Below are 17,524 nucleotides of genomic sequence, written 5' to 3' on the forward strand. Positions count from 1 at the left end.
ATATATATATATATATATATATATATATATATATATATATATATATATATATATATATATACGAGCTAGCTGGACACAGACCTGGACAGACAGTCTAACTCAGTCAGTAGGTTGAGTTGTCTCCTCTGACTGGCTGAGGCCCCAGGGCACAGAGCGCAGCATCCCAATGCAGCTGCCGGCATGGCCAAGCAAGGTTGAGCGGAGCAGCAGGCGGGAGCTGCAACACCTCAGCATTGGATGCTCTGAACACTATCAGCCTATCAGGAATCTGAGTTCTTTCATGAAATATTTCTAACTTTGTTTGTTAGAAACTAATCACAAGCTGAAAAATACTGTGAGTGTAAGCAGCAAAATGTCTACCCGCCATACCCGCCATATAGCCAAAGGCTTCCTCCCACTTCCCACTGGCCCTCTTCCCACTGGACCCTTCACTGTCCCCGGAGTAGCCCCCACACATCCCACGGCTGGACCGTAGCCTGCTCTGTCTCCTGTCCGCGGCACTCTTCTGCTTTCCTCCCTGGAGGAAGTGCCACAGGGCTGAGGCTTTGAAGGATGTGTGAACATCAACAGGTACAGAACAGCCAGGCAGGGTAATCCTATCCAGAGGACTAGCATGAAGAGATGCGCGAAAAGTACAAGACATGATGAAAACCTCACAACCGTTCCAAGTATTCGCACAAAGGGTTTCTGGTCCTTGGAATCTGGTACTATAAAGGGATTGCTGACATTCTTGACATACACAAATCTTCTAAAAGGGTCCTCTGCAGAAGGATCACTGATGATTTAGGGTTTGTTGAAATAGTTCAGATAAATATTTATGTACAGCCATAAGCAAATCCACAAGGAAAAATATAATGCAAAACAGATTTTTTTTTTTTTCCTTGAAGCCCTTTCAGCTGGTGATAAAATTCCTAGCTTCAAAGGTTTTGGAAATAAATGTGACCAATTAATAGCTTTAAAAACTCATTCTAACAACGAAGCTCTGCAGGTTAGGCTTTCTGGCCATGTATGTTTAGTCACATCCGGGCTCCGAGAGCAAGGCTGAGTCCAGGGCCTGAAGTCATCCCGGGACTTACCCCTGAGTCACAACCAGAAATACAAATGAAGTTTGGCGTCCAGGTTAAAGCAGAGAGCAAACATCTGCCAACAAGTGTACAGCTTTGGAAATCTCAGTGTTCACCTTGGAGGATAATTCTAGGGCTGCAGCAGAGAGGCCTTGTCCCTCTCTACATCAGCTTTAAGTGCCGATGTCACCACCATGATTGCTAATACTTCTGTCACCATGACCAGCAACTCAGCAGCCTTTGTTGTTGTGTCGAGCTCCTTGCTTGCTCCTTCCTAGAGATTTTCTCTGGCCCCCCTAGCCGTCCCCCCTCCTGCAGTCTAGGATTTTAAAGTTCAGAGAAAGGAAGGAACGCGCCAAACACATTTAAACTTGTTAATGGATGAACTAAGATTTGAACCCAGGGCTGCTACCAATACTCATTCTCATTCTACTCAAATAAGGTAACACACAGACAGCATTTACCACATCATGGTTACCTCCTAAGCAGATTACCATAGCTTCCGCACGGTAATCTTTCTTCTCCCCCGTGCCCCCATTTTTCTTCTTGCTCTAACAGGTGAATCTACCAGGTAGGCCACTGCGGTGGGAAATCTGCTGGATTTAAGCTTATTCTCTTTAGTCCTCAGTGCTGCTACATATTCCCACAATGGGCTCCCCACACTGTAGCATTGTGGCAATCTGTACCTCACAGGCCACATGAAAATCTGGCCCACGGTTGGCCCTGATGACTTCGAGGTTGCTTTTCTGCCTTGTGAATCCTGAGGTCAGCCTGTTTGGCTCCCAGCCGCAGAGCCACAAGGGTGACACACAGAGGAAACGTGTGCCCGTATTCCCCTCCTGTGAGGTTTCAGCTCTCCTCTAGCTGCCTGAGCCACGGATGTTCCAGTCACCCTGACATGTCCACAGTGAAGCATTTTGATGGGAGGGTTCCCATCATTCAAGCAAGGCCCAAAACCCAGAAACACTTTTTTTTTTTTTTTAATTCTGTCATCACTGGTTCACACAGAAAATGGAGCCGAAATGCCACATTGCACCTACTGACTCCCGCTTTCAGGCCAAGTATGGCTTCTCTCATGCTAAACTGACCCACCTCATCACACAGGGGTGGGAGCGCCTTTCTCATGGGGCTATCAACTAGGAACTGGGTGCTGGAAAGTTCTCCATCAATCTAAGAGTGACAGTTTTATGCCAGTCATGATATATTCCTTAGCTGCTTGTGATTTAAGGTTTGAGCCATGGCAAGCAAAGACACAACATGGATAGAACGGGGAAAGCCTGGAGTAATAATTTGGCATCTGGAGAATTTAAAATCTCTAAACGGTAGAAATGCCAGTCTGTGCTGTTCATCCACTGCTTGAGCAATTTACTGTCTGCAGAGCACTTACCCAGGAAGATGTTAATGATAAGTAGGTGTTAGGTATTGCTGCTACCGGAGATAGTGGTTCTAGATCAGACCTCAGATCTTCCCCTTAGCCCTCCTGGCACGGCACGATCCACACTGGCTGATGGAGGGCAGCCAATAGGAAAGCCGATAAAGCTAACCTAGAAATTCAAAATTTCCCCTTTCTCTTCATTAATTGTCTACTTCTGTTTCAAGTTTTGTAGTGCCAGGGATCAAGTGCCGACCTCATGCATACTATCCCGCAGCCACGCACATCACTGTACTGGTGTCTGAGTCAGCCATCAGCTTCCTCATCCAGAACGGGGCGATGCCGCCTGCAAACTACAAGTGTGTCAGCTCTGTGGAATACACATGGGAAGAGCCTGAGCCAGTGCTGGGCACTGGCTGGGACTGCAGAGATGGCCTCCACGCTCCCCAGCTGGCCTCATCTCCCTCCTATGGCTCATCATGTCTGGCTCTTCCTGTGAACTCCTCCTGGCTCTTCTTTCCTCACTGAATGGAGCTGCATGCTAGCTTTTACTGTGGACTGAAAACTTCAGTTGTCCTCCTGCCTTTAGCTGCAGCCTGGGAGACTCTCCTGAGAGAAGGAATGTTAGAAGTTTGCCCTGAAGATCGGATCAGAAAGATCCTGAGGTCTCTAGGGCTAAGTTTCACAGCTGGGCAGGTGGCAAGGGGCGAGAAGCAGGGTGGCCCGTCTCCCTTGCCCATGCCACCACGTGATAGATGAGGGCTGGGTCCAGCTCTCCTATGCTCCTGCCCTGAGGGCCAGCTCTACTGTGCTGCCCCGGTGAGGTGCCGACTGTTCTCCTGGTGCCATAGCCAGTGAGGGGCGGGGCTAGCTCTGCACAGCCCTTGGATACTGGCATGGTCCCAAGTGGCAGCACAAGCCAGGGACATCCCCACGGCCTTGAGTGGTGATGTGCGCCCCAGACATTAACACAGACCCTTGCTGATAGAGGGTCACAGAGCCAGACCTGGCCCTCAGCAGCAGCATGGGAGTGATAGCTCAATGGTTAAGAGTACTGGCTGCTCATCCAGAGGACCTGGCTTCAGTTCCCAGCAACCACATGGAAGCTGACAACCGTCTGTGACTCCAGTCCTAGGGATTTAATGCCCTCTTGTGGCACGGAGCTCTGGTTTTTACCCAGGCACTGGTGTGTAAACCAGATGTGGTGGTGCATACTTAAAAATCCCTGAACGTGGGGGATGAAGTCAGGAGCATCAGAAGTTCAGAGCCATCCTTGACTACATTCTGAATTTGAGGTCAGTCTCGGCTATGGGAGACACTATTGTAAAGAAAGAAAAGAGGAGGGTAGGAAGAGAGAGTGAGAGGGCTAACTCACCAGTCTCTGCCAGCTTCAGCAGGGAAGTTACTTGGAGTCTCTTCATGACCATTGTTGGGTTCTGCTTCTGAATCTGGGCAGCTTTTCTGACCAGGAGCGGTTTGGAGGACTGAAAAAAAAAAAATGTCAGTGCTTAGAGGTCAAAGGGCAAGGTTGAAGGGCTGAGCTCTGTTGCCTGTCAATGCTCTCCACAGCTCCTTTCTTTGGGTCAGAGCATCCCCCTAGCCATCTGCAGACTTATAGGGTATGCCGTTAAATCAAGCGTGTTCGGGGACTCTAGGTCTTGCTCAGTGTTAGGTCCCAGCCCACAGATGAGATTAAAGTAGCTCTTAGGAATACAAGCTACGACTTTCTGGCATTAGATACATACAATGGGTGAAGGTTCCAGGTCCCACGCAGGGTGGGATAGCTAGAAGAGCACCGTAGACATAGTTAAGCCAACCAGAGGTGGCCGTTTCCACATTGCTACACAAGCAGTCACCTGATGAATTTCTTTTTTTTTTTTTTTAAAGATATATTTATCATGTATGCAGTATTTTGCCTGCATGTATGCCTGCAGGCCAGAAGAGGGCACCAAATCTCATTAGATGGTTGGGAGCCCCCATGTGGTTGCTGGGAATTGAACTCACGACCTCTGGAAGAGCAGCCAGTGCTCTCAACCTATCTCTCCAGCCCACCTGATGAGTTTCTTAACAAAGGGAGCCACAGTCCCTCCTTCCTGTGATGGTGGCAGCCATGACTAATCAGGCCTGACTCTATTTTCCACTGACCCTCGAGTCAGCTTCAGGTCAGTCTCTGAATGACCTGTGGGTCCCCAACCAGCACCACAGGGCAATTTTGAGGACCTCGTGGGCCTGCAGAGCTGTTTTGATCAAGCTCTCCCTTTGACCCTGATCCTTGTTGAGGTATGAAGCTCTGTTTCCGGTCAATGAGTTTTAATGCTGGAGTTGCACTAGAACCACACAGGGATGTTTTAAACAGAGCCTGATCCCACCCTCAAGAGATTCTACAACTGACCCTGTGTTGAAACTGGCACCAATTAAAAAGAGATTCCCAGATAATTTAATACATGGCCAGAACTAAAAAATGACAGTCGCCATTGCTTACTGTCAATCAACTAGGGAAGGGAAGAGGCTCCACACCTACTTGCTATTTACTTTCACTATTTTCATTTTAGAAAGTCTAGAAACAACCAAACCAAAATACGACAACCAAACCAAAATGTGGCCATTGCCGCATAGTAAGGTAAGACACCCAAGTTGAAAACTGTTATGATGCCAGGTGTGGCAGCACACGCCTTTAATCCCAGCACTTGAGAGGCAGAGGCAGGTGGATCTCTGTGAGTTCGAGGCCAGCCTCGTCTACAGAGCAAGTTCTAGGACAGCCAAGGCTACACAGTGAGACCCTGTCTCGAAAAAAAACAAGCAAAAAAGGGAAAACTGTTACGAAGATAAGACACACAACATGACAGAAATAAAGAATAGAAAAAAGAGAGAGAAATATAGATTCAATTACTTTCCTCACGTCTACTGGGGGAAAGCTGTGCTCTTGCTTTAGATTGCTAGCTTCTTCCCTTCAAAATAAATATCTCTGTGTGGAACAAATGTAATTCTTTGGGTTATTTGTTGTGGATAAAACCATCTGTTGTCGTTATTATTGCTATTGTACAAATGCCAAAAGGATGAAGAAAGAAATCTTAATGGAACATTATTATATCTTACTATGACACAAAAAGCATCATAATCAGTGAAAATGAAGTTTGTTTGTTTGTTTGTTTTAAAGGAAGAAAGAAAGCAGAAATGAAGAGCTATAGCGCAAAGCCCCTCGGCATTCCATTAACTGATTTCCTGCCTTGCCACCTTCGTTCTCTTGACTGATAAATTCCTCCAGTTGGGGTTCCAGACACATCTCCCCTCTTCAAGATTGTTTGGCTCCAACTCACATGTCATGGCAGGGAAAACGCCATAAAAGAAAAAATTGACATGAAAAGAAGAATTGAAAAAAGAGAGCTTGTTCTCAGGCACAAATATATTTCTTTTCTTTGTTCTGAAGGAAAATTGCCTTAACTGGGCTGAGGATACAGCTGGGTGGCTGAAGCACCTGCCTGGCCAGCATGAAGCCCCAGGGTTGAGCTTCAGCCCTGCTCAAGAGTGGGCCTGGAGGCCAGTACCCGTAATCCTAGCACTCGGTAAGGAGAAATGGAGGGTCAGAAGTTCAAAGTTGTTGGTTGTTTTTTTGTTTTGTTTTGTTTTGTTTTTTTTCAGCTATATAGTTGAGTTCTTAGTTAGCTTGGAGTACATGAGATCCTGTCACACAAGCGCACTCGCACACACACTCTGACAGAAAAGAAAGGAAAGGAGGGATGGAGAGATGGATGAATGAATAAAGAGAGGGAGACAGAAGGAAAAACTCACAATGAACTTTTACCCTGCTCTTGGGCCCAATTCAGGAGCACCAAGGGCTAGAAAACAGCACTGCCTGTGTGGAGAGCTGGGATTGCAGGCTAGTGGTTTGTACCTATTTGGAAACCTTAATTTTAAAAAGGGAAAATAACAGTTTAATAGCAACCCCCAAAGGCAAAAATTACAAAGAAAGGCAGTGAGGATGGCAAGGTCCAGGACCATGACCAAGAAGGGCAGCAGAGCTTCCCCTGAGGCTCAGCACTTGCCTTGCTTTCAGGTGAAAACTTACAGAATTTCCCTTCGTGTAATTGAAGGGAAAACTCATTCCATGTTTCTTATTCATTTACACTTCAGTCATCAAAATATTGATTCCAGGAGTTATTTGAAGTATAAAAACCAAACAGAAAACTTAGAAAATATTTCTAATAAAGTTTAGATGAAGTCTGCCTCTCCATCCCCAGCCTTGCCTATAGAGGGATCACCATCTAAGGAGATGAGGAAGATCAATCCCTCGAGTTCAAAGCGAGACCCCAAGCTGTTAAGTATTTAAGGGCATCCTGGTGCAAGCTGGGATGGCCCCGGAAGCTGTCTGGCAAATGGATCCTCAAACAAAAAGATGGGGGAGATGGAAACAGGAAGCAGAAGAGAGAAACAAGGTCACCCATTTTAGGTGAAAGTGTCAGGTTCAAAACCTTAGACCAGTGACGTAATAGGAAATACAATTATGAACGTGAGCGGCAGGAATGTTCACCAAGTGATGGACTTGGGCCGGTGCACAGCGGGTGGCTGAGGCGTCAGCAGGCACGGCTCACCTCAGCGATTCTGGCTTAAGGAAGTAACGAGGTCCTGAATCAGCCCGAGCTCTGTGAGTCGTGCATGGTTCCCTGGAGCTCTGAGCTCAGCATCTACTAGATCATATTGAAACAAAACGGGAAGGCACTTGAGTGTCAGTGGTTTCAAGGAGGGTATCTGTGGTGGCCGGTAGTAACTGTCAGCGTGACAGAACCTAGGGTCACACAGGAAGAATGTCCTGTGGGCACATCTGCTGGGATTGTCTTAACTGCCATTGGTGAGTGAGAGGACCATGCCTAAGCGTGGGCAGTACGGCTCCGAGGGTTTAAGTGCTGGACTGTCTGGAGAGGTAGACACCAACAGCACACGCCTGCATTCATTCTCCTGCCTTTGGGGTGGCTCTGATGTGACCAGCCGTCTCAAGCTCCTGCCGATATAACTTCCCCGAGGGGACGGGCTGGAACCTGGAAATGTGACCTGAAAGAAACCTCTTCTGTCTGGAGTTGCCATTTGTCAGGGTGTTTAATCACAGTGACAGAAACAAAGCTGCACACTCAACCGGGCTCCAGCGCCAGGAGACACAGATGGGCAAGGGGTTACACAGAGAAGCTGTTGAGTGGTGACCAGAGAGGGCATTCCTCTTAGAGAAAAACCAGTAACACATGTTGGAAACGCATGGACCACTGTGTGCCAGCAAGCATATGAAACACACACACACACACACACACACACACACATACACACACATGCACACACCTTCACATTTTATGCATATATACACATGCATACATGTATGTACACATTTTATACACACAGATATACAAACATGTGTACACACATTCACATTTCATGCATACACACACACATTTTATACACACACATATGCAAATGTGCACACACACACACAAACACACACATGCACATACAGGGTAGGTGGGAGGGTTTCCCCTCACGGGTTCTAGTAAAAGCCACCTCGTGACACCTTGGTTTTGAACTCCTAAGCTCCAAAACTGTGACAGGATACATTTTTGTTGCCTTCAGTCACCGGGTTTGTGATAATCTGCTCTGCTGTGGCAGGAAACTAATGCCCAGTCTAGAACTGTAACTTATTCCCTCTCAGCTTCTAAAACAGGGGTTGGTGACAGGTGGCAAGGATCGAAATCACTAGAAGGAAAAGATCAGGCGGATCCAACCAGTAGGGATCTGGCCTGGTAGGGACAGGTTCGGGTGGCTGGAAATTAGGAAGAAAAGATAAGGATATGAACAAGGATGCTTTAACCTAACAAACAAATGAATGCATTACTATGACCCCAACAGTGTTCTGCTACCTTTATAAAATTAACTCAGGTGATCTGAATAGTAATCTGGAACGACAGAAACCAATATTATTCTCACATTAGTTAGTTGGTGAATCTGAGGGTAAAGGGCATTAAATGACGTGTCTAGGAGCAGTGTGATGGCTTAGCAGGCACCTGTCCCTGTGCTAGACAAGCGGAGTTCCATCCTCAGGGCTCATGTGACTCCCACAAGTTGTCTTCTGATCTCCACATGAGCCGTGGCATGACAGGGCCGTGAGCATACAAGGAGATACATGTAGTTTTAAAATGACTTGCCCAACATCATGCGGCAGATGGCCAGGGTTAGAGCGCAAATAATTTTGCCCTAAGTCTGAATTCTTTAATTCCCTCCTTATTTAAATGCTTGAGAATAATAAATAATCTCTCTCTCTTATAAATTGAAGCAGAAATCCAGGCCTGCCCATGGTCTTTCATGCTAATGCTGTCCTAAAGGCTTGGGCAAAAGTTGTCACTGTCCCTAGCAGAGAAAGTGCTTAAACTCAAGGCTCAAAAGCCAGGGCAGCGCTGCCCCTGGGAAGGGGTGGCAGATTGCACAAGGAGCCAGAGCTCGTCCTTCCTGGAGTGACAGCTGGTCAGCAGCCACCTTGTGGGAGGTCGCACAGGCAATTGCAATCAAAAGCAACCCAAGAAAGTCTAATCCTTATCTTCAAGAAGAGTGATCTCACAGATGCCCCCATCCCCAGCTCGCCACTAAAACTCCTAGCCTTCAGCCTCAGCCCGCAGAATTAATGCAGCCGTTTCAGGCCTTGGAAAGCGTCCCCTGCTTTGATTCTTCATGCTGACCCTTATCCCAGTTAAACTTTAGGCTCAAAGAAAGCCCAACCTGGACCTGCTTTACCAAATGCTGGAGGCGTAGAGGAAGGGCTTTCTCTTATTCTAGACATTTGAACATGGACCTCTGAAGTCGGCCCCTTCCCTCCGCACTCTGAGGAACAGCCCTTCCGTTCTCTTCAGCCTGTCATTCTTGTTTGACCTGTGGCTGGATTTATTTCTTGTGATTTATTCCCTGACTGCAAGGGTGGCCTTCTTGTAGTGGTGCTCATGGGCTAGCTCGGCGTCCCTCTTCGACTTAGGACAGGAGTGTCAGTTGATAGGAAAAACATTTCTTTGTGGCACTAACAAGCAAACCCAGAGCCTCGCACATGCTACGCTCATGTGCCACCACTAAGTTTTGTCCCAGACAACCCACAGGTTTCTTCTGTTGTTTCCTTGACACCTACCAGAATGTTCTACATGGGTGTTGAGAAAGTGGGGGAAAGGACAGCAGACCAGGAGCTGGGAATTCCTGATGACAGGACGTGTCCCACCGGGCATAACCGCACTAGGGCTCCTCACAGGTTCCCCCGAGGAGAATTAGGGGAAGGAAGGCCAAGTAAAGAGTTTTATGTAAACCGAATACATTACCATGCAAAAGTACAGGATGTCAGACCCTAACACACTCCTGTGCTGGTTAAACAACTCCCACCTCTTGGAATGTTTTCCCCCCTGGGGTTTGTTTGTTTGTTTCTGGCTCACATAGTTCTGATTTTTCTACAAGGTAAAATTATTTACTTCCTATAACTTAAAAAAAAAAAAAAAAAAAAAAGATAAAGCATGGATGTTTGTAGCAGCTTTATTTGTGGTCACCAAGAAACAGCCTAAATGTCCTTCAGCGGAGGAGCAGAAGGAAAGTGTGACGGGCCAGACCCAGGGGTCCTGCTTACAAAAGGAGGAGCCCTCGAGGGGCACAGTGACTCAGATGAACTTCAAAGGCGAATGCCAAGGGAGACATGCTGCAATCTAGAGTCTGTGCGTGGTGCAACTCCGTGTACAGAACATTCTGGAAAGAGCAAAACTGCAAGAGACAGAAAGCCCATCGGCCAGTGGGAAGATCAACAAAAGGCCCAGGAAGGAGCTTTCTGGAAATCTGCATTTTCCCAGCTGTGGAGGAGATGTGCTAGCAGCCTGTGTGCGTCAGCCCAACCTTATCAAACTCAGTTTTACTGTATTAAGCTGTGCGGTCGTAAGACTGTCAAGAAGCTGTTCAAATTAAAGGAGGAGGTCCTCTTTTTCCTCAAGCTGGACCTATTCCTGGAAAAACAGGACCTAACCTACCTTTGGCTGGCCAGGAGGCAGGAGCATGGCGGGGGAGAGGGCTGCTGACAAGGGCCTGTTTGCATCGTTGGCCATAGCTGGTTTTGACACTAAGCAGTTGGCTCAAGGTCTGTGAAATTAGCTCTGGTCTCTTGTACATCACAACCATCACAACTTTATCGACGAGAATGGCTACCAGCTGTCATCCTTGCCTCCACCTCTGTTCTTGGCGAGGATTTAGACTTCACAGCCACAGCAAATCAAACAAGGACCGGCGATGGCTCGTCGAGCTGAGGTTTGAACTGCTGGCCAAATGGCTGTCACTCGGCTGTTATGCTGCCAATCACCCGTCACTGTGGGTTAAACGTGATCAGCACACAGAGTTCCTCCGGTGCTTCAGAGTGGCAACTTGCTTTCCACACCAGCCTCAACCAATTTGGGTGATATTTTAACTCCCAGCCTCTAGAATCTCTGGCTTTGCAGAAAACTAGAAAGAGTAAGTAGCCAGCTTCCAGAACAGGCTGTGAAAAGGGCCTGAAGCCAAGGTGGTAAAATGGTGTTCAGAGCCACAGTAGCTTTTACTACCATGAGGCTCACAGCAGAGATAAAAAGAAAAACACTTGAAATTGGTCATGGCACTGCTCTGTGCTCATTTTTCTCTGTTGGATAATCCAGGCGTAAGTTAAAACTCAGAAATGCTCTCCTTCATAAAGATGTTATTGTAACCATATTTGTGGATGACAGGTACTATTTTTCTCTGAAAGTAGGGAAGGCTTTTGAAGTTCTGATATTACTGTGTTCACCTTAGAATTCTGAGATTCTCACAGGCTTCCCTCCCCTTCAGGAAGTCAGAGAGCCAGGGCAGGGGTTCAGCTAGGGAACACTCACTACCTTCCATCCGATGGGGGCAGAGAAACTTTGCACTTTTCATCATCTTCACAGCAGCCCTGAGAATCGGACCTTAAGACCCATTTCATAGATGATAAAACCAAGACCCTGAGGCTAAATCATTTTCTCTACACATGACGGAGTGTGGGGAAGGTGAGGCTGAAGGATGGCTGAGACAGGTGGGTCCCTGAAACTCAATGCCAAGTCAGTCTAGCTGAAGCAGCACTCTCCAGAGTTACTGAGAGAACTTTGCCTCAAAAAATAAGATGGGGAGCTGGGTGGTGGTGGTGCATGCTTTTAATCCCAGCACATGGGAGGCAGGGGCAGGCGCAGGTGGATCTCTGTGAGTTTGAGTTCAGCCTGGTCTACAGAGCGAGTTTCAGGACAGCCAGGGCTACACAGAGAAATCCTGTCTCTAAAAAACAAATAACAATACAACTACTATTACAACAACAACAACTAATAATAATAATAATAATAATAATAATAATAATAATAATAAAAGAAGGAGGAAGAAATAGAGGAGCAATTAAGAAAAAGTATTTGCCATCACCAGCTGGCCCACACCCACCCATACACCCTCATACACACACCCACAGAGGAGAGTGCGCCTACATACAGACATGTACCTCTACATAGCACATATACAAATAACTTTCTATGACAAACGCTATGACAAATGATGGGATATGGTAATGCCCAAAATTAACCTGTAAGCCCCACCTGCCCAGGGACCATGTAACTTCCTGGAATTCTGGGAATTATAGTTCTTGGAAAATAACAAAGCCTCATGGGAAAGTTTGGTGACCTGTCCTTTGGTTTGTCCTTATATGCCCCTGAAACCCGTGGTTCAGGGCCATTCCAGCTGGGAAATTACATGGAAAGGTCCCGACCAAAGTTGATTACTTGATGAGTATTTAATATTTAAGAAACCTTGCTTTAAGTTTGGCCCAAAATGGTGGAGTTGGTTTTTCTTGGGCAAATCTGAGGTTTAACAATAGCCGCTGTTTCTACTTTGAATTCCATATACATAGGATAAGATTTTAACTTTTTGCAAAGTTTTGACTGGTTGCACATCCATAAGCAATGGCCAAGATGGAAACAAAGGCAGGAAAGGGGCCTTTCCTGAGTGAAAGGGGCCACAAAACCATGCTTCAACTCATAAAACACGTAAGAGGGGCTCATTTATCCAAACTCTGTGCTTGAAGCACACATCTGTTCAAGGGGACACAAACTTTGACTCTATCCACAGAGATCTTTTGATCAAAATCCCAAGCTAAAACCAAGTCTGCTTATTCAGGCCATCACACAGCTCCTCTCCAGGCTTTTACCACTGTGTGGATACAGCCTAACCAACTGATGGAAGTCAAAGGATATGCTAACACTTTTTATGTTTCTCCATGGAAAAAAATAAGTAAAGACAGCATAAAGACAACTTGAGTGTCTCCTGGTCAGTCATAAGAATGTTGGCTTGAGCAATGGGCTGAGCTCAGGGAGTAGAAGAATGGGCAGAAAGATGGAGGGAGCTAGAGGGGTCGGGACACCACAGAAGACCTACAGAGTGAGCTGACCTGGGCCCATGGCTCAGAGACTGAACCACCAGCCAAAGAGCATGCATTGGTTGGGCCCAGGCCTCTTACACATATGTGGCAGATGTGCAGGTTGGTCATCATGTGGGTCCCCTAACAAGGGGAGTAGGGGGAGGTCTCTGACTCTGATGCCTGCCTTTGGATCCCTTTCCCTTAGCTGGGCTGCCTTGTCTGGCCTCAGTGGAACAGGATGTACTTAACCCTACTGTGACTTGGTATGCCAGGGTGGGATGGAACCCAAGGGGTCTTCCCCTTCTTTGAGAAGATTCGAAGTGGGGAGGGGGCCGTAGGGTGGAGCTGGGAGTAGAGGAGGGAAGGGACTTCGTTCAGGCTGTAAAGAGATTAAATAAGTGGAGGAAAAAAAATAAAAATAGTAGAACCAAAAAGAAAAGAAAAGAAATGTTGGCTCAGACAGTGTCCAGTGGCGAAGATGAACCTCTTCTGCAGTCAAGACTCTGTGTTCTCTACAAGGTCCACAGTAAAGAAAACAGGCTCCACCTCACCAGGCACTGGCCACAGGGGGCCTCTTACCTTGAGTGTCGGAGGACCGAATGAGAAACCAAAGTCTCACGTCAGCAACATCACCCACCAGCCCACAGTGACTTTACTGCATCCCTCCTGGACACAAGGAAAACACAGCTATCCTGCAGTATGGTCTGTTTCACACTAACATGGAACGTAATTCTACTTCACAGCAAAGGATGGTTTCCTGTATGCTGAACCAAGCTACGACAAGATACTAGCATTCTGCACTCCAGAGAGGTTAAGAAGAACACCTTTCTCGGAGTCACGGTGGATCCACAGGTCTTCTCAGCTATGCAAACCACTTGGTTGCATGCTTCCGGAGGTCCTGTCGCTCCTGGCTCCCCAATGGCTTCCCCAAAGGCTTCCCCAAAAGAAATCCAGGTGCTTGCTACCCAAGTAAGCCTTGGTATATATGTTGGGAGACAGCCAAGTGGTTTGAGAACAGATGGAGCAGCCCATCCCCGGTCTCGCCCATTCTGTCCCCGGTTGTCCATTCTGGGGACAAGATGGCGATGGCACAGTCTGCAGTTTAAGGTGCATCTCCAGCCCAGGTGCACTCAGTGATTTTTTTTTTCCCTCCAGCTGTTTCTCTCTATTGTGAGAATACAGGTGCGCACGCTAGGGAGGGGAGGCAGCTGCTTCCTGCCCTCTGGCCAAGAGCCTGTCTGTTCTCACACCTGTGCTCTCCCTACTCCAGCTTGTCTGTGTGAAAGAGCCAGGGGGGTTTCTAAGAAACAGAATAGAAGGCAAAACAAAGTGAAATAGGGGCAGGACAGTAAATAGGGATGCAGAAGGCAGGGAGAGAGGCCTTGCTTGCTGGCTGTGTCCCTTAATGGTGCATTCATTGGTTCTCCCTCTCCTGTTCTGTGTGTAAACAACAGCCTCCCACACAGCTTTACTGAAATGAAAAATAACATGGACCCAATCGTTTGCACCTGCAGGGACCGTGCATGAGTCCTTTCAGTGGATTTCCTTGGTTAGAGGAATGACTTTTCAACTTTAATTGTATATGTTCATTGTACACAGTCCTGGGTTTACATAAGGGCACATGTACACAGAGGACAGAGAGACCTTTTGTTTTAGATTTTCTAGATCTCCCTTCTAATGAGTCATTCAGATGGCATCCCTTTGGGGGAAACATGTCCTGGACCCATGTGTCAGAGCTGGAGAATTTGATGGCCCAGGGAATCCTGTTGTTTATCCTGACAGCCCAGACGAAAAGTGCTTGACAAGCGGGAGATGAAAACTGGATGAATATAGAAATAGTCTGATTTGAAATAAGGTTCCCTGCACCTAACAATCTGATATCCGTGGAACACTAATGCAAAGAAATCGCTGCAATCATCCAGTGTTCCACCACACCACGGAAGCTGAAGGAAACAGCGTTTCAGTGCCACTGGGACACACCGTCCTAAGCCCTTTACGTTGTTGTTTGAGGTTTTCTTTACTTTTGTTTTGTGTGCATCAATGCCTGCCCAAGTGTATATCGTATACCATATGCATGCTGTGCTCACGGAGGCCAGAAGAAGGTTGTTGGGTCCTTTGGAACTGGAGTTATAGACCATTACCAGTTGCCATATAGATGTTGGGAACTGAATCTCTGGAGGAGCAGCCAGTACTCTTAACTATTGAGCCATCTCTCCAGACACACACACTCTTTAAGTTTGTTTTTATCATCTATTTATTATCTATCTATCTATCTATCTATCTATCTATCATCTATCTATCTAGACAGGATCTCTCAGTATAGCAGCCCTGGCCATCCTGGAACTCACTCTGTAAACCAGGCTGGCCTCAAACTCACAGAGATCCACCTGCCTTTACCTCCTGAGTGCTTCGATTAAAGGTCTGTGTCACCACTGCCCAGATTAAATTTTATTCCAAGGCAGGGTTTCACCGTGCAGTGCAAGCTCAGCCTCCAGACAAGTGTGCACCACCACCAAACTATTTAAAACTACAAAGGAGGCAGTTTAGTTGTGGTGGTGCACACCTTTAATCCCGGCATTCTCTGTGAGTTTGAGGCTGGCCAGGTGTACATACTGAGTTCCAGGACAGCCGGGGCTACATAAAGAGACCCCGTCTTAAAATAAAACTAAACAAAACGAAAGGCAGCTTAAAGGTTTGAGTAACTTTAAACACTTAGAACCTGGTCTTGTTACAAGGAAGGGTCGAACAATATGGATGCAATGTTTGCTTTTCCTTCTGGAAGGCACCTTGAAGCAGTTCCATTCTGCAGGGCCTCACAGGCAGCTGGCTTAGAATGCATATTCACAGGCTCAAGGCGCCCCTTAGTGAAAACACTCTCCTTGGAGGGCACCAGAGAAGCGGCCATAGTCCCGGCACGCTGGCAATCCATCTGAGGTCATCTATGTTGTTGGCAGGGCCATGGAGAGGGGTACGAAATCTGATATGGTGAGATGGTGGCAAAGAACAGTTTCCACAGCACTGCGTCCCACTCACGTGTGTGTGTGTGTGTGTGTGTGTGTGTGTGTGTGTGTGTGTGTGTATTTGGGGGTGGGGAGTGCAGAGCTGATAAGCCAGCTCTTCCTGGAAAACATTTCAAAATTCTATTCTCACTCCTAAGGACCCACCGTTACCTACAACACAGCATTTCACCCTCAGCACTTGGTGTTCTAAAAACGGATCCTGAATTAGCGGAGCAATTAAAAAAAAAAAAAAATCAAAGAATGAGACTGGCACTGTAGATGTTTGAAAAATTCCCTGTGGGTCATTTCTTTTGATACTAGTCATTGAGGAATAAATGTTGTGCTTTTTTTTTTTTTTTTTTTTTTTTCTGAAACTCAACAGCTAATCAAAAAGTAATAGATTTGTAGTGGGATAAATATAACTTTTTTTTTTTTTTACTTGGAATGTCCTATTTATCTGATTATTAGTATGTGCATCCTTTTTCTCCTGGTTTTCTTACAGAGAGCACTCTCTTCCCACCTCCCACCTCCTCAGAATTAATCAATAATAAAAACAAGACAAGCCAAGGTGACTGACATTTGTACGTTGTTTTCCAGTCCCCAAAGGGAAACCGGCACAGAAAGCTTGGCTCCCATGTCCCCTCCTCAGCTCCTACAGGTCCTAGAGGATCTCCCGGACATGCACAGAGACGCCACACCGGAAACAACGTGTCCTCTGGCACCTAGGGTGTTTTCTCAGTCTGTTTTCTCTCCAACATTTGATTGCTGTCTGCTGCACCCTTTGGGCCAGGAGAGATCTCCAGACCACCAGCTCATGTATTTGAAAGGCATCTGTTTATTTTGAAAATGCAAATGCGCCTACCTCAAAGACCCTACTGGGCGGGATAAAGGCTTCCAGTCTGGAGTCCTGTCTCTCACTGATTCACACCAAGGATGCTAGCCACTTAACTCAGCCCCAGGAAGCCCAGGGATGAGCCCACAATTAAACACAGCGGGCTCACCTCTCAAGAATTAGCTGGGCAGATATCCGGGGTCTGGTTTAAAGTACCTCCTCAGTGGTCCTTTACGAAAAGAACACGGAGCCTTTGAAAGGGTGGCTCCTTGTCGAGGGCTGCCTTGGAGGAGGGCAGGATCGTGGGGCCCGAGGCTCCTATCAGTGGCCGCCCAGTCCTCCGGAGCAGAAAGCAGGCAAGGTTAATGCGGACTTTGATCTCTGTCAAGGCATACCAGCTAGAATTAATTTACATTTCAGATGAAAAAGGTTGACAGCATGAAAAGGCAGCTTGTTGCTGGTATTCGAATGTGCTGTAATAGATCGGGAATTCTGAGAGGAAGTTCTAAGGAAGGGATAAGCTGAGCTGGGCTGCTTTTATAGGGAAGGAGATGAAAGGAAAACAAATTTCACTCTGTGCTGCTCTGCAGCAACATGTAGGCCAAATGCTTTCTAAATTTCAAGGGCTGCTCTTTAAAATATATATAACATATCTCAGCGACGTCATTAAATAAAAGGGGTCCATGGCAAGAGCTAGAAACACAAACAAATGCACTCCATGGAATCGAAACTTCAGTGAAATTAACCTCAGGATGGCTGTGTTGAGCTGGTCATTCCTGCTGTGTGTGTGTGTGTGTGTGTGTGTGTGTGTGTGTGTGTGTGTGTGTG

At 46.8% G+C, this 17,524-nt stretch overlaps 1 protein-coding gene across 2 annotated transcripts in view; it reads right to left on the bottom strand.

Annotated features, from left to right (window-relative positions):
• Myo3b (myosin IIIB) overlaps positions 1-17,524 on the bottom strand; it is a 306,408-nt gene that overhangs the window by 85,003 nt on the left and 203,881 nt on the right. The window contains exon 28 of one of the 2 annotated variants that reach the window (XM_055600477.1): positions 3,812-3,920. In XM_055600477.1, the coding sequence (XP_055456452.1) occupies positions 3,812-3,920 (109 nt within the window). Of the gene's footprint in view, positions 1-3,620; positions 3,651-3,811; positions 3,921-17,524 lie in introns of both variants that reach the window. The other variant, XM_055600478.1, reaches the window with a different exon arrangement.

This window comes from Psammomys obesus, unplaced genomic scaffold, assembly GCF_907164565.1.
Source record: "Psammomys obesus unplaced genomic scaffold, mPsaObe1.curated_primary_1811, whole genome shotgun sequence".
Lineage (NCBI taxonomy): Eukaryota > Metazoa > Chordata > Mammalia > Rodentia > Muridae > Psammomys > Psammomys obesus.